General features: G+C 42.4%; 1 protein-coding gene across 3 annotated transcripts in view; it reads left to right on the plus strand.

The window, feature by feature from the left end:
* ANXA11 (annexin A11) overlaps nt 1–21,387 on the plus strand; it is a 56,736-nt gene that overhangs the window by 26,974 nt on the left and 8,375 nt on the right. For all 3 annotated transcript variants that reach the window (XM_077821132.1, XM_077821131.1, XM_077821130.1), the window contains exons 2-12: nt 5,805–5,865; nt 7,525–7,637; nt 9,704–10,093; nt 10,598–10,685; nt 11,136–11,230; nt 11,699–11,812; nt 13,034–13,124; nt 13,316–13,395; nt 15,870–15,926; nt 18,642–18,735; nt 21,158–21,253. In XM_077821132.1, the coding sequence (XP_077677258.1) occupies nt 5,814–5,865; nt 7,525–7,637; nt 9,704–10,093; nt 10,598–10,685; nt 11,136–11,230; nt 11,699–11,812; nt 13,034–13,124; nt 13,316–13,395; nt 15,870–15,926; nt 18,642–18,735; nt 21,158–21,253 (1,270 nt within the window). In that variant the 5' untranslated portion in view covers nt 5,805–5,813. The remainder of the gene's footprint in view (nt 1–5,804; nt 5,866–7,524; nt 7,638–9,703; nt 10,094–10,597; nt 10,686–11,135; nt 11,231–11,698; nt 11,813–13,033; nt 13,125–13,315; nt 13,396–15,869; nt 15,927–18,641; nt 18,736–21,157; nt 21,254–21,387) is intronic.

The following is a 21,387-nucleotide window of genomic DNA, read 5'->3' on the forward strand; positions in this document are numbered from 1 at the left end:
AGCTGAATTTCTGCCACTGACTCCAAAATACTTTACATCTCTTCCGTTCCTTAAAGCCTCTTATTTCAGTGACCCCATTGGGCTGCAAGGTATTAATTGTCAAATTGTAGTGTTTTTTTTTTGTTTTGTTTTTTTAATTCCCCAGTTTGGAAGAACTTGAGCTACCAAATAGAGCTCAAAATACACAAGTCAGTGTTCATGTAGCAGATGTGATGTGTGGAACAGCTGCATAAAACTTGCTCAATCTATTTTACCTAGAGATTGTGTGGGTTTTTTATTATTTTTTTTAAAAGGAATAATTCATAACACATTCATTTGGCACATTGTTCCTAACCCACTTTTAGGAAAAAATATGTGTAAGCAAATTCTTGTTCTTTAATCCTTGTCATGTTCTTCTTTCTTTTCTGCTTTCGTTTTGTTTCTTAAAGTGAAATGCTTTTTAAAAGACCAAAAATACTGCAAGAATAATTTAAAAATAAAAATCTCACGAAGCAGTAACTGTTCCTATGAAACAGCTCTAAAGAGCCAAATCTTGCCAGGGGCTTAGCATGCTCACATACCACTGATTACAGTGGGAGCTGTGTGGGGGGGGTTCTAGCACTCTGCAAGATTGCGTCTGTCTTAGGGGAAGTACGGTAGAGGACCATCTGAATTTAGGTAGACTGTACAAACACTGGGGTGCATTCGATCAACAGGGAAGTCAGAGAATTGCATGCGCATATCTGAGGGCAAGATCTGGATGATTGCATGAGACTCACCATGTTAATCCCTTAGCTAAAGGGGGAAGAGTTGCACATCTGCACCATCTAGATGAATCGTAAAAAAAATCTCTAAAGTGAGTTTTGTTCACAGATATTTTTCTTATCTCAAGCCCATGACAATCTAAGGGGTTGTCTGAATTGCTTCATCGTGTCTCCACTAAGACTGGGAAGGAATGAGTCTCTATAGGCCTCTGATCAGTCACACATCTGCTGACACCTGTTTTATGCTGCTGTTGAACCTATGCCAAATTCAAACCAGTGACATGGCAGCAAAAAGCTCAATCTCCCAAGTCTGTGCAAGGGAATATAGCTCTTAAATTTGTGATATTTATACTGTGAAGATGGTTCTTGGTGGGTGAAGGTGTCTGTATTCTTGGATTGTAAATACTGTAGCATAAAACACAAACTCTTGAAGTTTCTCTAACTGCAATAGAGGAAAGAGTTTTTTGTTTGTTTTCCCCATGTTCTTAAATCCTTAACTCTTTGGCAGTCATGAAAGAAGGGGGACCTTGTATATCAGCTGCCTTGTTCACCCTGATTCAAGGATTATCGTTTACCGAATAACTTTCGGGCTATTGTTGTTTCTGAAGCTTATGTGCATTAACATACTCTAGGCTTCTCTACCTAGCTCTTATAAAGCTCTTATAGATGTCAAAGCACTGTACAAAAGAGGTCAGATCCATTATCCCCATTTTGCAAATGGGGAAACTGAAGCACAGAAGGGAAAGTAACTTGCCCATAGTCACCCAGCAGGCCAACGGCAGAACCAGGAATACAACCCAGGTCTCCCGAGTCCTAGTCCAGTACTCTATCTACTAGGTCATACTGTGTGCCCACATGGCCTAAGACCCTGAGAGCAGGAGAGGGAAGCTGTGAGAATGTGGTGATGAGAAAAGTAAGCAATAGGATTTTGACAGCAGTCTGGATATCTTAGAGAATTGGATTCATTTGCCTACCCGGTCTTTCATCAATCTGATGAAAAATCTATTCAAAATAGAAATAGGCCTTATCTACAAAATTTGGATCTTGATCCAATCCTTCGTCAAAGTCTAGATGTGTTCTGGATCTGGGGTTTTGGCGTGAGACATTATGGGGATCTGGGTGAGTTGTAAAGTTTTGGTTTCAGATCTGAAAAATACCTGCAAAATTTGGAGAGACCAAATTTTAGTATTTCGCCTGGCCCGTTGCTAATTCTAGTGGATCATATTTACTACAGTTGCCAGTTCCTGACTTGGTGGTTGTTAGGATGAGTGCAAGATGCATCTGTTTTTTCTTTAGTGTGGCCCTGCAGCTAAATATTTCCTCTGTGTGTGGGTGGCAAGTTAATTGCGAGCAACGACTGTGCATTTATAAATGCTTTCAGTGAATGTAGATATTACCATGTCAGTAAGTGCTTATGTAAGTAACCAGGGACAGTGGGATATGTGGGAAATGTTTACTGCTTTCTGTAGAATATTGAGGGGGCACCTCACGCGGTGTACAGAATTTTTTCCTTTTTAAATGCCCCTTTCTTTTAAATGTAGGTTGGCTGGGCATTAGAAGCCAAATGATGGCCATGGTCTTGCAATCAGATCTGTACAGATGGATCCCAGCACTAGAAGGCAGCTTCATTGACTTTAGTGGGGCTTTCTATGTGTGTGAGGGTCCGCTTGTGAGGATCAGTTTGCAGGATTGAGACCTAAATATACACAAACATCCGCACCTTCTGCTGAGATTCCTCCTGCTCATTCTCCTGACTGGTGGAGTTGGTTAAATAATTAACCTTGTTAACACCAGCTGTAGAGAATGGACATTACAGCATTCACAGATACTTTTTGCAGCTGTAGAGTGTAGCCCTTGTTATTCCTCAATGCTCCCTGCCTGACACAGGGACAGTTAATTGAAGGAGCCACTTGTTCTTCCTGGGTGCAGCAATATGAAGCCTCCACTGCACTAGCCGCAGGGGACGAGTGATTGGGTAAATACCCGGGCTAAGTTAGTGTGCAGGGAAATCCTTATTTCAGGGAACTGGTCCTATGTGAGCAGACATCCCATTCTGACTGTACTGGAAGTGAGACAATACTCTCTGCCTTTCTAATGCTGAACTCCACACCAGGAAAGTACATTCTCAAGTACCCAGTCTAATAGATTTTCTTGTATATCCAACCTATTTCTTTGGACTTTGGTTAGTCTACCCTGTTTAGTGTAATCTGTATTGCAGTTCTTCAAATTTTGTCTCTTAAGTTAAATGAGCACCAGCAATTTGAAACCCAGTCAGTCTTTTAGAATGAGGTTATAGGCATTTTAGGTACAACACTTACACCTGCCACTTTCTGTGACCTTTCCTGATCACCCAGTGCCTCTTTAAAAATGGTTTTCGTACACTGTTTGCTTTGTGAAAGATCCATGCAAACTGAAGAGGGAAATGAATCCAAGAAGGCAGAAGAAATAGCGAAACTGACTAGACACACAATGCTGTCATGTGCCCAATGTGAACAAACTAAAAAATAGTGTTTTCTCACTAGTCTGAGTCATTACAGGAGATCTCTGAAATAAGAGAGGACATAAAATTTAGAGACCGAGGTATAATTTTTTAAGTCATTGATGTCCCTTCCTTTATTTCTGCTGATGAGCAAGAAAAGGTGAAAGGCTGGTAGGTTTGCAACCACAAGTAGTTATCACAAATTGATTACATGTTGAAGTCTTGAACCTTTTTCATTCTCTAATAAAACAATTTCACTGAAACAGTCACAATGTGTTTCTAAAGACGACGTCTGGTTCGTTTATCCACAGTTAAATCTGTGGCTTTACCAATCATTTCAAGCTCTGATGAGTGACGATAGCATGTGATGTGCATGTCCAGTAAGTGGTAATGAGAGATGATGCTGTATTCCAGTCAGTGCACTGCATATCCAAATGTATACTACGTTTCATGAGTGAAGGGCTCGTCTCTGCACAATATTTTTTTAAAATAGACATTGGTATTTTCTTACCACTAAAAATAACCTGAAAAACCTAGGAGTGAAGATTCACTGGACATTTGTCAATCTCAGATTCCTATACTGCTTTCATTACACTGCTGGCTAATGCCTGGAGATCCTGCTTCTGCAACCAAAAAGGTTAAAGAACAGACTGACTGTATTACAGTCAGAAATATACACTTTTTCTTTTAAATAGTTCACAAAACATGTGGAAGGATAAATATACAACAAAGGGCGAGTGCGTGAATCCCATTGTATAGGTAACAGCTTCTCAAAGGTTTTCCTTATCATTTACTAGGATGCTCAAATCTAGAATCAGTGTTTCAGTAGGATCACTAGCAAAGTGTTAGACTCAAAAAAGCTCCTGATAATGATAAACTGTGTACACCCTGAGAAATCAACCAAGTGGTGTCTGGGTAACCACATGACTCAGATAAATTAGTTGGTAGGAGTCACAAGACTAAAATCCTCACACACCATTTAAAAATGTTTCCTCTTAATTTCTGGGTCAAGTTTTTTTGCTTTTTGTTTTAAGTAATTAAAAAAACCCCAAACCCTTTATTTTCATCTTGGGAAACCATTGTTGGGATTGTGCAGCTGTCTTTCCTGTTTGGATCTCTGTTCTCTCTGCAATTATTTTGGCAGCTGATTATTTCATATACTTTACTGATTAAAGGGACACTGTCAAGACTGATGTAGCCAAAATTTGACCTGATTTTCTCCCCCCACACCTCCCTGTTACCTGTTTACAAATTCTGTTAATATCAAGTATCGCATATGTCCTCCTGCACTTCCACTGTGCCCCACCATCTCTTAGGCCTGGCCTAAACTAAAAAGTTAGGTCAACCCAGCTGTATCGCTCAGGAGTGTGAAAAATCCACATCTCTGAGCAACATATCTCAGCTCACCTAACCCCTGGTGTCGTCAGCGTTAGGTCAACGGAAGAATTCTTTTGTCAACTTAGCTACCGCCTCTCGGGGGGGGGGGGGGCGGGTTACCTGTGTCAATGGGAGAACCCCTTCTGTCGTTGTAGGGAGTGCCTACACTTGAAGCACCGGTGCTGCTGTAGCATTTTAAGTATAAACATAGCCATAGAGTTTGAGGCCAGAAAGGACCACCAGATCACTTAATCTGATCTCCTGTATAACACAGGCCACCCATGCAAGCACCCACATGCCAAACCCAGTGACCAAAATTACATCCCACAGTGAAAGCTCTAAACCCCAATGCAGTCACTATGCATGGCCTTGTAGAGTAGGGCGGCGCAAGGCATGGGGAACATTAGTGAACTAACACTCATACTCTCCGCTAATAAGACGAACTATGATGATTACTAGTACAGTAAGGATTACAAGTGGGTTGGGGCAATGCCCACTTAACTATATGATTGAACAGTGGCTAGTCAACAATCTACTGAAAGAATAAATTTGTTAGTCTCTAAGGTGCCACAAGGACCCCTTTTCTTTTTGCGACTACAGATTAACACGGCTGCTACTCTGAAACCTGTCATACTGAAAGAATGGGAAAGGTTGGCTAGCTAATTATGGACTAGAATCATCAAAACTTAAGCACTTTGTTGGATCGAGGCTTACATGATTATTGGGGGAGGGAGATAATCATTGTGATAACTAACTAGCCCCCATGTTGTTAATGAATAACTGGGGGGTCAGGCAGGCTAGTTAGTAGATGGAGAGGCAGGTATGATTAACACATGCAAAGGGCAAAGTTTACAGGTATAAAGGTTAATTATATAACGTTTGAATGCTGTCAATTGCTGTTGCTCTTTGTGTCATTTGAGTATGCGCACTTGTACTGCTACTTAATTCTTAACGTGAAGTGTTACCACACTGTCACACACATAATATCCCTTGATCCAGCACCAGGAGCTGGGAACAGGGAACCTCTGTTCATGTCTTCGTGTGTGTGTGTCAGAAAGAACTGTGTGGTTTACACAATAAGGGTAGCGCAGAGAGATCTAAAGTTTATTAGCCCACCATCTACACAATAAATGTATGTGGTGTATAAAACACAGAATATTTTGTTAAAACAACTTCATAAATTCTTCTCTCTTTTTTCTTTTCAGATCTTAGCAATGAGTTACCCAGGCTATCCTCCAGCAGGCGGGTACCCCCCAGCAGCTCCAGGTGACTTATCCAAACGACCCAATTCAAGTGGAGACAAAGCACAAAAAAGAGGGATCTGAATGGTTTCAGGAATTGGGGATTGGAACACAGAACCTTTTTGTGTCTAGGTCATCAGTTAAAATTCAGGACAGGAGTGAATGAGCATTGTTATGTCTGGTGGTTATGTGGCCTCTTATGAAATGAATTGACTTTCAGTCTTGCTCCTAATGGACAGGTACTTGCAGCACACTCAACACTGGGGTCAGTAGAAAATGCATTGATTTTGATACCGGAAACCATGATTTCCAAATGTGATGAGTCATTCTGGGTACCCAACTTGTGCTGCCTTTAAAGGAGCCTGATTTCCAAGTGGAAGGGGCTCAGCACTTTCTGCACATCAGGCCCCCTTAGAGTGTCTCATGTTGAGCACCCAAAAACTGGTGCACGCAACATTAATAGTCGCTTCTGAAAATTTTGCCCAGAATAAATAAATAGCAAGAAAAAATGCCCTTGTTGGCACTGGATGGGGGAAAGAACTAGAGGGCCTTGCTGCATGCTTAGTGAGGATCTATTGTGTAATTTGAGACCAATAAGCCACATGGGCCTTGGTCCTAACGTTCTCCCCAGTGCACTACATAATATGATGAAGCAGTGAACACCGCCAAATGCATATCAAACAGACAAGGCTGCTCGAGGGCTCCCAGCAGTGCTGGAACTAAAACTTCTGTAGCTACTGTTTTAGAACAGTGTTTGAACTTTGACCCGATTTGAAAATGAAGGGATAAAAAGAGAGAGCTGTGTTACCAGAACTGTGAAGTGCCTGAGAATGTCCCTCCTATTGGAACACTCGGCCTGCTGAATATCCAGTGTCAACTGCTACAATCCCAAAATAGATCAAGTCCTTACATGTGAGGATTGAAGTGTCTTTAACTATATTCTGTTATATAACTCTACCAAGTTTGCTTTTGTTAATAGAGAACATAATGGTCCACGGATACTTCACACATGACTGCATGTTTCTGGTCAGGTTTCTTTTCCTATTATGGTCATGTTATCGCCATGGGTAGGTGTGAGATCTGCTCATTTGAACCTTGCAGACCTTTTAGTTTGTTTTCCTCTTGTCCAAGCAGCCTACGTTTTAATAGATATTACAGTTAAGAAATGCAAGTAGTAATGAATAGGGCAGAAAAACATTTTAAGTTTCAGAGTGGCAGCCGTGTTAGTCTGTATTCACAAAAAGAAAAGGAGGACTTGTGGCACCTTAGAGACTAACCAATTTATCTGAGCGTAAGCTTTCGTGAGCTACAGCTCACTTCATCAGATGCATTCAGTGGAAAATACAGTGGGGAGATTTATGTACATAGAGAACATGAAACAATGGGTGTTACCATACACGCTGTAATGAGAGTGATCACTTAAGGTGAGCTATTACCAGCAGGAGAGTGGGTGGGGGGAAACATTTTGTAGTGATAATCAAGGTGGGCCATTTCCAGCAGTTGACAAGAATGCCTGAGGAATGGTGGGGGTGGGGAATAAACATGGGGAAATAGTTTTACTTTGTGTAATGACCCATCCACTCCCAGTCTCTATTCAAGCCTAAGTTAATTAACTCTAAGGTGCCACAAGTACTCCTTTTCATTTGAAGTTTTGTGATTCAAGGTGACTGTTTGATTATTTCAGGTAGTAATCCCTGGGGTGGTTCTGGCTATCCTCCTGCAAATCCACCTCCAATTGGACTGGAAAATGTTGCCAACTATGCCAATCAGTTTAATCCAGACTATATGTCAGGGATGGTAAGTATATTTCCATTTAACGTATTTTAAATATGATTTACTTCAATGTCAAGCTGTATTTCTACCGTAGCAGCGAGAGGGTTGGGTATGTTTTCAGTTTGTGTGTTTTTGCCTGGGAACATACAGGAGTAGTCCAAAGCGCCATACGTTCTGGGGGCAAGATTCCCAGGAAGGGGGGGAAATGGGAAGAATGTAGTGGCTGAATTCATGGCCTGATTTTTAAAAGTACTGCCTTTGTGGCTAATGTGTGCTGCTGGGAATTCATCATTTAAGAAAATCAGGCCACTAATTTAGTCAACTAAATATGGGTTTAGGAGCCTAACTTCAGGGAAAGTTGGCTTTTTTTTTTTTTTTTTTTAAATCTTGGCTTGGTATTGTGACTCTCGCAGTGCACAGAGGATGGGGAAGAACTAATAATGCTGGTGCATATGGCTAATTGGTTCACACTGGAAAACTCAGTCCAAGTTCCGCTTTTTACCTAACTCTTCAGCCAGTTCACAGCCTTGCTCACTCAAACAAGTGACTTAGCTGAGTTTACATAGTGTGAGACAGTGTCTCATCCCTTGTCTCCTACACTCCTTCTCTAAGCCCGGATATTCCTCCTTGCAACAGATTATGGTGAAAGTAACTTTTGTAGACCTAGGAAAATGCAGAAGTGATTTATCTCTTTATTTTTATTTTATTCTTGTGCTCAAAGTAGAAGCTGCAGGAAGACTGAAATGGTGGATAAATATCCTTTCACTGTATGCTGTTTATACACAAAGTGATCAATCTAAATCTGACCTATCAATCCTCATCCTCAAAGGAAACCTACGCTTTTTCAAAAGACAAGCCTGGGTGCTTAAATACATTACTCTGCTAGACACTAAAAATTGTGGACTGAAAGGAGCCACCGGATTTATGACTTATTACAAAAATCTGTAACTCAGTATCCCCCCTTTTTGTCCTAAGACTGCAGAGGTATTAAGGAGCCACTCTGTCTTGAATGGTCCCTAATGTGCTAACTATTTATGCTAAACAATCTGTTCCACCTTGCATTTTGCTGGGACACTGGCAGAACATTTCCCAGACCTGAAGAAGAGCTCGGTGTGGCTCGAAAGCTTTTCTCTCACCAACAGAAGTTGGCCCAATAGAAGATATTGCCTCACCCACCTGGTCTCTCTGTTTATACAATGGACTTGGGCAAAGTGTGGACATTTGCACCACAAAGTGAATTCCTGAGTGTTTAATATATGGAGATATTTGGTAGCTACAGATTGAAATAAGCAGTGTGTTCTCAGTAGTGTAAGTGGCAGGACAGGCAGCATGAAACTGACTAGAACCATTCTGTTCTAATCTCATTTATGCTACTGGAAAAGGAGTACTTTGCAAGAGCACAGTGCAATCACTGAAGGATGGTTCAGTGGGATTCTACCCAGATGCCCAAGTGTGCTGCAGAGGCTTTTATGAATTATGAGCTACTAGCACATCTGTCTGCCACATAAAATACCCCGGGGAGGAGGGCAAATGTGTTTTACTCACAGTATCTGAGAGCAGATCCCTGCTGATACAGTAAAACAATCATGATCAGAGAAGGAATTGACCTCTGCCTTGTTTGGTTTTTTTTAGTGTTTGGTGTTAATCAGATTACCTTTTTAGCTGTAAGGATGGCGTGGTTACTAGTGCTTGTTGTATGAGCATGGGGACGATAATGCTGGAGGCTGTGGTTATGTGACTGTAGTTCTGGTGGCTGAGGTAGAGAAACTTAAGAAGAGATGGTAGCAGATATGCATGCATTACAACTCTTGCATACGTTTCATGTAGTGCATAGATTTTGCCCCAGAATGGGATGGGGTCAGTTTCAACAGCAAGGTCAACAGCCATTTCCCCAACACTGGTCAATCTGTTTCCTTTGGGAAAGGAGATTTTCACACATGGACATACACTTCCCTCTCCTGACCGGGGGGGGGGTTCTCTACTTCATTTTTATTTATTTATTTATTTTTTTAAACAGTGCCAAGTACACAATTGAAAGTCAACACCTGATCCATCTTAATCTATATTGCTTTAATTGTCGGTCATTGCAGGCTTCTAATTTGTCAGGAATCTTCGGAGGTGCCAATGTACCACAAAGCGCATATCCTCCTGCACCTGGAGGCTATCCCCCTCTCCCTCCTGGGGGCTTCGGGCAACCTCCATCAGGACAGCAAGCCTCTTACGGAATGTACCCCCCACCTGGAGGAAATCCACCAGCAGGAATGCCAGCTTATCCAGGATACCCAGGCAGCCCCATGCCACCACCAGGGCAGCAGCAGCCAATGACCTACCCAGGGCAGCAGCCAATGACCTACCCAGGGCAGCAGCCAGTGCTACCACCTGGGCAACAGCCAATGCCAAGTTATCCATCAGGCCCAGCTGTGAATCCTTCTGTGCCTTCTTATTCAGGATCTGTGATGCCCACAATCACACCTGGAGCAGTAAGAGACATTTCAGTGTGTTTAATTTTTAATTGCTGCATGTTTCCTTTGCGTGAACCAGAAACAAACTCGGCTCAATAAAATCATGGACGAAGAAGGAGGTTTGGCCAGAGAGAGAGCTCTTATTCTGATAGCAACAATATAAATACAGACTGAGTGACATTAAATCTAATTTTAGCAAAATTATCCTGAATTAAATTCTTAAGGCGAGTTTTAAATCCCTCTTATTGAATCTGCCTTTCCTAACAAAATATTTGCATTTCCCTAAACCACTTTATGAAACCTTAATTAATGAGATGCTGTGTTTAGGTCCCGTGAGGCTTTCTTTTCCATATGTCCACATAGTTTGAGTATAAAATGAATAAACCATTTAAATTCCATTGTAATTTTCTTCGTTTCTTCACTGACATGGGCTGTGACTGGGGCAAGTTAGTAATGATATGAAATCCAGTTTTCTAGCTAATTCAGTATCTAACAGTTATCCTTTTTATTGGCATGACTTAGTCTGGAAACCGAGGCACAATCATTGGTGCACCAGGATTTGACCCCCTGCGTGATGCAGAAGTCTTGAGAAAAGCTATGAAAGGATTTGGTGAGTGGTCCATGGGCTTAGTTTCTGTTGAAAGTGGTATTGCAGCATTGCTCCACTGCTGCCATTCTTCATTGTTTCACTTGCAAAGAGTGGAATAGTTCCAGGACTATTATCCTTCCTGTAAGAAACTAAACCTTTATCTGAGGTAATCAGCTGGGAGAGACCACAAGAATAACTAGCGTTATGAGTCTGTTATGTTTCTTTCCATTTCATTTGCAGTTGAGATTAGTGCTGGAATTAATTTGGCAATCATAGCATATAACTAGAATATTTGCTGTAATGTCCCATCTGATACGTTGGGGACGCTGTGCAGTAAGGGTACAATTCGGCTCCTAGTAAAGTCAAGAAAGTAAAGAATTTAGCCACTGACATAAGTAGGAGCAGGATCAGACTCTAATAGAATGTGATAGCCTTAAAATGTCATACATTATGCACCCTTTGTGTTCACAGGAACTGATGAGCAGGCGATTATAGAATGTCTTGGAAGTCGCTCAAACAAGCAAAGGCAGCAGATCATCCTGTCCTTCAAAACAGCTTATGGAAAGGCAAGTATTTCACAGCAGACCACAAAGAGCCAACCACCACCTGCTGCCATGCCTTTTATCAACGGGCCAAACAGACCCAATGCTTGAAAAAACACTGAGAATTAACCAATGTTGATATCACTCATAAAGGAGTGCTGGTATGGGTGGGCAGCCACCATAGCCCATGCAGGTATAGCTCTACCCTCCCTGACCTCCAGCCTGTAATCCAGTTTGGTTGAAAGGTGTCAGTCCACTTTGCTAACTGTTCGTTTTGACCTTTTGTTCGGTACACAACATTTGAAGGTTTTTGTTTTTTTTAAAGTTGTTGTCAGTTGCTACCATTAGTAACGTTAAATGGAACAATTTTATATTGTGTACGTGCTACTTATTCTTGAATGTGAAAAAGTGCCAGTAAGCTGCAAGAATCTAATGCTAGTATTTGTCAATATCTCTGATTCTGAGCCTTTTTAAAAAATTATCTCCAATCAGGATTTGATCAAAGATCTTAAATCTGAGCTGTCGGGCAACTTTGAGAAGACAGTCTTGGCAATGCTGAAGACACCTGTCATGTATGATGTTTGTGAAATAAAGGAGGCTATAAAGGTTTGTTTAGGGAAATTAAGCCTTTAAGATTATGTAGTTTTTGTTAATCATGTTGGGTGCTTAAATTTCCCCCATAAACTTGTCTTTGGATTGTGTCTCTTAAATGATAGTTTATGCCCCACCTCTCAAGTAGATAACAACCAAGTGTAATTGTGAAATAGATTTGAAGCTCTTTTTTATTTAAAAAAAAAAGAGAGAGAGAGAGAGAAAAACAACATTATGCAGAGGATCTGTGTTGGTGAGACTCAGGAACTGAGTTCTAAACCTGATTCTGCCATTAACACGCAGTGTGGGTAGAGGCAAGTTACTTAGATGAAAATTTTCCAGATTGGCTGCTAATTTGAGGTTCTTCCAGTCTTGGATGGCCAAGTTGAGGCATGATGGGCCTGATAATCAGAGGTGCTGAACACCCACAGCTCCCATTGGCTTCCTTTGGGTTAGGGTGCCAGTACCTCTGAAAATCAGGTCCTTAAATATGTCACTTGGGCACCGAAAACTTTGGCTGTAACCTCGGCCTTGGTTTCCCCCATCAGTAAAATGGGGATATATTTCCTATCTCATCTAGGACTTCACGTACAATGCTTTAAATGATGCAAAGCATTATAGAAATGTTGGGTATTATTATTGAAAGTTTCCAGACTGTTTTGCAAACTTTATTCTCAAGATAGTTCAATTTTTCAACATGTTAATTCTTAAACTTTTTTGATAAACTTACAAAAATGAGCTGAAATAAATATCTAAGTCCCTGAATCACAGCATCAAGGTCTATATAGAAGGTCTCAGGTGCAGGGTATAGGCAAAGTAGCCATGGGGTTGAAACAACAGTTAATAACATTAGTTGCCCTCAGAAACAGAATTAGATCACATCAGTCTTTCTCAAGTATTGTTCATTATAAGACACATTTAACTGTAAAATTTGCTGTATAAAATCAGATATAAATGATGATATCACGTAAGATACTTTGTAAGTACTTAATTAATGTCCTTAACATGGCTCTTATGTTTTCTCAGGGGGAAAAAAGCCTGTTAATGTGTGTTTGTGTTATGAGCAATGTGTGAACTATTCAGCTGGAATATTTCTTACACAAAATGACTTCTGAATTGCCTAGTTTTAATTCTGACCTGGCGATAGTTTCTTGGCATGATAGTACATTACAGCAGTGAGCTGTGTCCAGGATATGTGTGTATATTTTTTTTTTCTCCCCTCTTCTTTGCATATAGGGTGCTGGCACAGATGAAGCCTGTCTTATTGAAATAATGTCTTCTCGCAGTAATGAGCACATTCGAGAAATCAGTAGGACCTACAAAACAGGTTAGGCTTGACACAGTCCCAGTAACTGTACTTTTTCTGATCACCCCTCAGAGCACATTTACATAACAGTAATGGAAAAAAATCAGAGGCCTCCACCAGGCATTGGAGGCTTTAATCCTGGATTTGTAGTAAAATTGTGTACAAGTACTTATGAAATGAGCGGATATGCATAATGACTTTCGGTCTTCCAGAATTTAAGAAAACTCTGGAGGAAGCTATACGAAGTGACACATCTGGACACTTCCAGAGGCTTTTAATCTCACTTTCTCAGGTACTTCAACACTCAAGTAATACTTCTGTACAATCCTTCCTGAAAAGTAGTGGACATAGTGGGATGAGAGAGAGATGGATATCCAGCTCTTCATCTGATATAAACTGGCATCCTTCATTGGCATTGGTGGAATTGTGCCAATTTACAGCTGCTGAGGATTTGCTCTCTTGTGTTTTTAGCCTCTAAAATTGAAGTGTGCTGTTTTTTTGTCAGGAATATGGCCACCACAGCAGCACGTGGTCCTTACTGTGCCACATGGTATAAGATGGTGAAAGTCTCTTAGCAACGCAGGTTGAATTATTCTGGCTAAGAAAAGAATCAAAAGATAGATAGAAAAGACTTAAAATTATCATGTGGCCAGGCCTCCAGGCTCTAAATATTTCTCCACTTTCCCCCCGTTTCTTTTCTTGCCTTTTTTACAAGAAAGGGAAATAAGTAATAAGTAGGTTTCAGAGTAGCAGCCGTGTTAGTCTGTATCCGCAGAAAGAAAAGGAGTACTTGTGGCACCTTAGAGACTGTGCATCCCATGAAGTGAGCTGTAGCTCACGAAAGCTTGTGCTCAAATAAATTTGTTAGTCTCTAAGGTGCCACAAGTACTCCTTTTCTTTTTAAGTAATAAGTAGTCTTCCACTGCTTGCTCATGTTGATTCCAATTAGATGTGCACACACTGCGTGCACAGTTGCCAGAAGGTTTTTCCCTTGGCGGTACCCATTGCGCCTCTCCAGTTCCTTCTTACCGTCAGTGACGGTCGTTGGAGCGTTTCTTCTCTTGTTCAAATGAGTGATCCTCTAGCTTGCTTGTTGTTTGTATATATTTCTTTAAAATACATATATATTATTTAAATAGTTAAAAATAGTTTTTTTTAATATTAGTTTAGACTAGTTGAACCCTTGTTGCTGGGAGTTTCCCCTGCCTCCCCCCCCATTTCCCTTCCCTCTCCTGGGGCGGGGGCATGCCCCCGTGTGGAGTCTGCCAGAAGCCGATGCCAAAGAGCGACCCACACACAGCTTGTCTGAAGTGGTTGGAGGAGCCTGAAGGCACTAAATATTTCTCCACTTTCCCCCTGTTTCTTGTCTTGTCTTATAAGAAAGGATAATATGTAGCAGCGGGACACAACTTAATTTTTAAACCGCATTACAGTTGTATTGAAGGTCTGCAATGGGACATGTTCATAAATGTTTGCAGAACTGGGGCCTTAGTTTTTGAACTCAGTTGTAATTAACCCAGTTCGCTGTTTCTCCAGGAATCACATAACCTGCGTTAAAAGAAAGAAGCAAAGTGCTTAAACTAAACTCGTTTAGAAAGTAATTTTGTTGTTGTGGCGCGTGCACCCACACGCACAGGTGATCTGATTTTTTTCTTTTTTTTTTTTCAATTTTGAAATTTTGATGCAAAATAGAGCAAGAAATGTTTGAAATTAGTTTCCTGTTTTTCTAATACTGGTTTCTACTTACCTATTTTGCAGTGATAAAAGGGGCAAGTACTGCAAACTTCACTCCTGCAAAACTTCCAATGAAATCAGTATATGATTTCAGAGATCGATCCCCAGTTGGGAAAATGATTCTGTCTGTGTTAGTGCTGCTGGGTCTTCAGAGATGAGTGAAAGGAGTGGGGGGAAATGTAGAAAAATAGGTCAAAATAATTTTAATTTTGAGAAATAAAAAGACGAGTGCCTCTTCATTTTTGGATAATATTGCTATCCTGTAACTACCGTACATAAATCCTCATGTCACCTTCTTCATGGATTTATTTTAATTCCCCGTCCCTGTGCAAGGATTAGTAGGATATTCTACCCAGTAATTACTTTGAAAAACATTTTATAACATAATGTCTGTCTATTAAATGGAATAACAGTAGATATATTCCAGTCTAGAATCTAGGCTTCTCTCTTGATGATCTAAATGAACAGTACAAGGCTGTATTTAGCATATAGGATTATGATAGAGGACAGTATTTGCTTTACTTAGGTTTAGGTAAACAGAGTAACTTGTGTTGCTGTAATGTTTGGGCTGGCATCCACTTAAGTACAGGTCGGTTCATAACGTTTTCTGGTGGGTTTTGGAGTAAATGAAGATGGTAACAATGTCATTCTTTCCATTGTCCTTATGCCTACACCAGTGCATTGCAACAGTAAGGCAAACACGCTCTCCTGAGTTCACGTGAACACTATTACTTGCACACAACTATTTTTTTCTTTACTTGATTACAAGTAAATCATATATTTTTATCTGTTACTTCTATGACTAGAAATTTTATTTTCCCCAAGGTGAAAGGGTCTGCAGTTTGCTTTACCTTCAGAACCAAAATCCCCACAGTAGCAAAGCAAAAATGGTTTTGTTTGTCCCAGGTTATAAACATTAAAGTGTAACCACTTAGTGGCTTTTTTGGGGGTATGTGGGAGCTTGAGTGGAAGGGGCTGTTTTGTTAACTGAAAAGTGTGTATATTAATCGCTACTATTTGTAATTCTTTCAGGGAAACAGAGATGAAAGTACAAATGTAGACATGTCACTTGTCCAAAGGGATGTTCAGGTTAGTAAGAAATGCTTCCTCATGTACAGGTGTGTATCTTATCGCCGTACGTGGGAGTTTAGTAGCACAGTTCCCATGAAATCCAGTAGGATTTGGTCTACTCAAACTGGGCACCTTGAAATGAGAGATTTATTTGTAGTTATTCTCTTTCAAAATGTTGTTACTACTTTTGTTGATTTTGTACAAATATTTTCTTTTGACCCTTTTTAAAAATTACTTGTAAAAATGACTGATCAAAGAGGTTATGTCTACATTGCAATTAGATACCCACGGCTGGCCCATGCCAGCTGATTCAGGCTCATGAGGATTGGGTTATGAGGCTGTTTAATTGCAGTGTAGATGTTCAGGCTCAGGCTCGAGTCCAGGCTCTAGGAACCTTTCACCTCACAAGGGTCTGGAGCCCAGGCTTCGGCCCAAGCCTGAACATCTGCTCTGCAATTAAACAGCCCTTAGCCCGAGTCAGCTGGTATGGGCCGGCTGTGGGTGGCTAATTGCATTGTGGACCAACCTGACAGAGCAATAGAACTGCGTGGTTCCGCTGCAGGAGGCTGGAAATGGAGATCCTAAGCTAGGAGGACACAGCCCTTTCGTGTTGTGGAATTGTGTTCAGTGAGGAGCTCCTTATGTCCCAGTGAGTGGATTTTGAGGAATGAGATGGAGAAGGTGAAAGAGTGTTACTCCTGAGGGAATTCTGTGCCAAAAAGAGGAATTCTGTGCATATTTTAAAATTCTGCAAATTTTATTTGTCAAATAAATGGGGAGGCTCCAGCATGGCATTGGGGAGCACAAGCCACGGACTCAGCGGGACACGAACTCGGCACTGAGGCTGTACTCAACCCTGACACAGCACAAGGACAGAGCTTACTCCAGGACCCTGCCCCTCCATACCAGGTGTGGGTAGGCAGGATCCAAGTGTGGAGGGGCTTCATGTTGGGGGATCCAGGTGTGGGTGGAGAGGGTTCTATGTGGGGCAATCTGGGTGCAGTTGGCTCAGTGGGGGATCTAGGTGTGGGGGGGATCTGGGTGCACTGAGGCTTGTTCGGGAGCTCTGGGTGTACCAGTAATGGGACTCTGAAATGGGGGTCCAGTTGAAGGTGGTTGGGGCTCAGCGGGGGGGGAAGGGGTCTGGGTTTAAGGGGGAAAGAGCTTGGCAGAGGGATCTGGGTGTGGGGGGCTTCGTGGGGGGAGCCAGATGCAGGTGGAGTGAGGCCCAGTGGGGTGGGGATCCAGGTGCAGTTGGTTGGGGCTTGGTAGGGTGGGGATCCCGGTGCGGGTGACTCGTCTGGGTGGTCCAGGTGCAGGGGAAGTGGTACTTGTCGAGATGGGGGGTTCTGAGTGCGGGGGGGGCGGGAGGGGCAAGGCTCGGTGGCAGGGTCTTGGTATGAGGGGGTCTGGTTGCGCGGAGGTTGGGCGGATGTGGGGAGCAGTTCCCTGTACAGTGACCCCCTCCTCCTGCAGCGGAGGAGCAATGGAGGAAGCGCCGGGAGGGGAAGTTTGCAGAGCTTCCAACAGCTGGGGGAGAAATCTGGGGGTGGGTTTGACACAGCCCTGGATGCCGTGCAGGGGAAGAGGAAGTCCTGCCCTCCCCAGCCCAGCCGGGACTAGCAGCTGAGCCTGGTGCAGGGTAGGAGCCACCAGCCAGGTGTTCCCCAGTCCCACCCCCTGCCCCACAGTGATTTACCTCTCTGCTGGCTGCCCTGGACACTCAAAACATACTGCTGGGGAGGGTCACATGACCATGCTTATGGCTTCTCTTTGCTTCCCTGTCAGAAAGTCAGTCATTTTTCTGAGGGGAAGCAAAGAAATCTGTGGGGGACATAAATTCTGCACATGCGCAGTGGCGCAGAATTCCCCCAGGAGTAGTGTGTGTTTCAGGGAAGGCCTTATCCAAAGACCATTGAAGGCAATGGGAAGACTCTCTCATTGATTTCAATGGGCTTTTGATCAGGCTCTGATTCTGTACATTTGTGGATCCGTTGGCCAAAGCCCTTGTGTGGTGGGTGGAAGGGAAGTATGTGAAGCATCCACAGGCTGAAAACCCATTTTTTTAAGTGCAATACATGTTTGGAGCAGAGGAAAACTTCTCCTTCCCAACCACTCAAAGCCCATTAACCCAGGATTTGTGCAGCAGGGAGACACTTGGATCCTAACGAAATGTTTCACTTTGTCATAGCATTTACTATCTGGGGAAGGGGGAGAATAAGATCTTTGTGCCAAGAACTATGCCTTTTTCTGGGTCTGTACCATGCCTGGCATATTTAGTGCCCTAGTGTGAACTAAATAGTAATAAAATTAGCTTTTTGCATGGTGAATTTTATTCTAGAAGAATTCTGAGGATCTCTGATAGTGTCTGGGAATATTTTAGGATGAAAACTAGAACTGAACCTTATCACTGGCAAGAATTACTCTCACCCTGTGTGGCCAATCTTTTTTTCCAGGGGTTTCCCCTTAACATGGGTACTCTGGAGCTCTTGTAGTTAAGCATCTATGCATCTTTCACTGGTAATTATGGATTCAGAGAAGGTTCATAATGTGCATAAAGACTCAGTCTAGTGCCACTCGGGTCACTTGTTGCTCGATCCTATTTTCCAACAATGTTCGGACCAAGTGGTCAGTGTTAGAAGAGGGGAAGTGTCTAAGTGCCTAGAAGGCAGGTCGAAAAGCCACCAGACTGGGAAACTAATTAATGAAGTGTGGATTCTTTTTTGTGTTTAGGAGCTCTATGCTGCTGGAGAGAACCGTCTAGGGACTGACGAATCCAAGTTCAATGCCATTCTGTGTACCAGGAGCAGAGCTCACCTCAGGGCAGGTAATGGTGTCCTGACTTGCTACATAAATGTGTCCTAAGGAGCTTAGATTACACACATACACGTTGCTTTTAGCTTATCCTGCTGTGTGTGTGTGTGTAACAGTGAAAAATGTAGGCATACATCTCTCCTACATCTAAAACTATTATAGGGACTCATCTTTTGTCTGAATGTGTGCCTTCAGAAGAAATTAAGGCGCTCTACTTAATTTTTACATCCATGTGCCCGCATGGCAATCCCACATGTTCCTCGTTACAGTCATATCAATAGCTCTTCTGGAGTCTATACACAAATACTGTAATTGTTCTACAGTTAACGCCATTTTTAAATGCTGGGTATTGGGACTCTGGGGTGGCATGAGAGAGGAAAAGAAGGTCTGAATCTCATCCTTTAAATCTGGTGCTATGCTCAATTAGTTCTTCTATATCCAATGCTATAGTGCTCTGATCTCAACATGGGTCTTCTCTGTTCTTGTCTTCTATCATCCCTAAACTGTCTCAGCATTGCTACTCTCAGTGCAGCTCCACTGGTGTTAGCAAGGGAGGTATAGTGTAGACAAGGTGCTTTTTTACCACCATCTCTGAGCAGGGCTAGACAACATGATGGTTGAAAATTGCTCTGCACTAATGCTTCCACTGGCGGAGCTGCAGCAGAGGAAATTTTAGGGAATATGTCTAGTGCAGACACGGCCATAATAGCTCAGAATGTCAGTTTGCAGCTGTAGAAGATTTTGTATCGGCATTTTTCTCCTTGTCCTCCCACACAACTGAAGTTTCATATGGTCACAGTCTGCAGTCACCCAGGTCTATATCTTGTTCATGATACAGAGAGAGAGTCTGCGTATGGACCCTGGACTTCATTTTTCCTTTGGATCTCTGTAACAACATGCTCAGCGTGGCTAAGAGATGTGCCTTAGAAATGCCCCATGGTGACAGAGTAGACGAGGATGCTTCGCCCTCCCCTCCCGCCCACATCCCTGGTTCTCCTTGTGATCATAGAATCCTAGAATATCAGGGTTGGAAGGGACCTCAGGAGGTCATCTAGTCCAACCCCCTGCTTGAAGCAGGACCAATCCCCCATTTTTGCCCCCGTTCCCTAAATGGCCCCCTCAGGGATTGAACTCACAACCCTGGGTTTAGCAGGCCAATGCTCAAACCACTGAGCTATCCCTCCACCCCCCCGAGAAAGAAACCCTGTGTAAATATACTACATACCAACAGTACATTTGTTTATTTCTAGTATTGCCTGAGTATCTCCTTAAAGTTGCTAAGCTAGTAGTGCTCTTGATTTTAAGTTGGAGAGTGCATGTGTCTCGCTGACAGACCCTAGTTTTCAGCGGGCAGGATCAAACCTGGGATCTCTGGAGCTTAGTGCACGAGCCTCTACCACATGAGCTAAAAGGCAGCTGGCTAATCCTGGATTAACAGAGTAGCACTTACTGTACGAAGGTCTTAAAGGTTTCCTTCCAGTCTGTCATCAGTTTTAAAAATGAACTGCTTAACCTTAAGGAACTGTGACCAGGCTATAGTCTTTATGCTGAGATTTTCAAAGGAGCCTAAATGAATTAGGCTCCCAACCTTAACCACGGGGTTGCTAGTTCGAAGCCAGCGCTGGCTGGCAATGACCAGAAAGTTGTTGTATGATTGACAGTCTCAAAGAGGCCAAGATGGAGAAGTATGGAGAATGAACAACCCACTCACCCCCAGCCTCCAAATGCACTAACTAGGCTACCTGGAGAAGCTTGCTCATTCTGTACCTCTTCTGTGATTGGACAACCTGAGTCGCCAGGTTGTCAGTCTGGCACCTTAAATGATTGTTAGGGTGGTGGCTTTTTTTTTTTTAATTATTCTGTTTGAATGTGAAGTTTTGTTTTTTTTTAACATTTACATTTAGAGCTGTGTTCTAGATCTTTTTAAAGATTGATTTATTTGATTTTTGTGTGTGTGTGTGTGTGTGTGTGTGTGTGTGTGTATGTATGTATGTATGTATATACACACACACCTCTCTTTACCACAGACACCTTTTCTGTTCATGCTGGGTTCTAAAAGGTTGTCGCCAATAGCAGGACTATGACTTCTATCTCCTTGAAGAAGCAGAAATCAAGACAGGGAGATATGAGGAAGGCATTTCCTATTTATCCACATCCACCCTTCAGTTACCATGAAGAGAAGGTGTAGATTGTAAATACATGGCCTCTAAATGGAGTACAAAGTGTGGGGAAGTCTTGCCGGGCATGAAGGATAAACTTCCTGTTTTATTTTGAAAACTGGCAAACTTGGCCTGAAAAGCATTTGAACCACCGTCACCAAATGCTACTGTAAAAGTTCTGTAAGCAAAGTATAACTTCAGAGGAAGTTGAAAAGTGTAGGCATGAATCAATGCCCACCATACAAGACTCTTGTTTTCTCCTCTCTCCCCCTCTAGTTTTCAGTGAGTACCAGCGGATGTGTAACCGTGATATCGAGAAGAGCATATCTCGTGAGATGTCTGGGGACCTCGAAAGTGGCATGGTGGCAGTAGGTGTGTCTCTTTTTCTTTCAGTATATAGAAGCTGCTGCAGCATATGATGGTAGCAGCAGGTATAGCTGCGGTGTTTGAACTGCTCATTCTTGCTGGAGTTGGGCTGGTTTTTTTTCCAGAGGAAACCTGACCTG

Source organism: Eretmochelys imbricata, chromosome 7, assembly GCF_965152235.1.
Source record: "Eretmochelys imbricata isolate rEreImb1 chromosome 7, rEreImb1.hap1, whole genome shotgun sequence".
NCBI lineage: Eukaryota > Metazoa > Chordata > Testudines > Cheloniidae > Eretmochelys > Eretmochelys imbricata.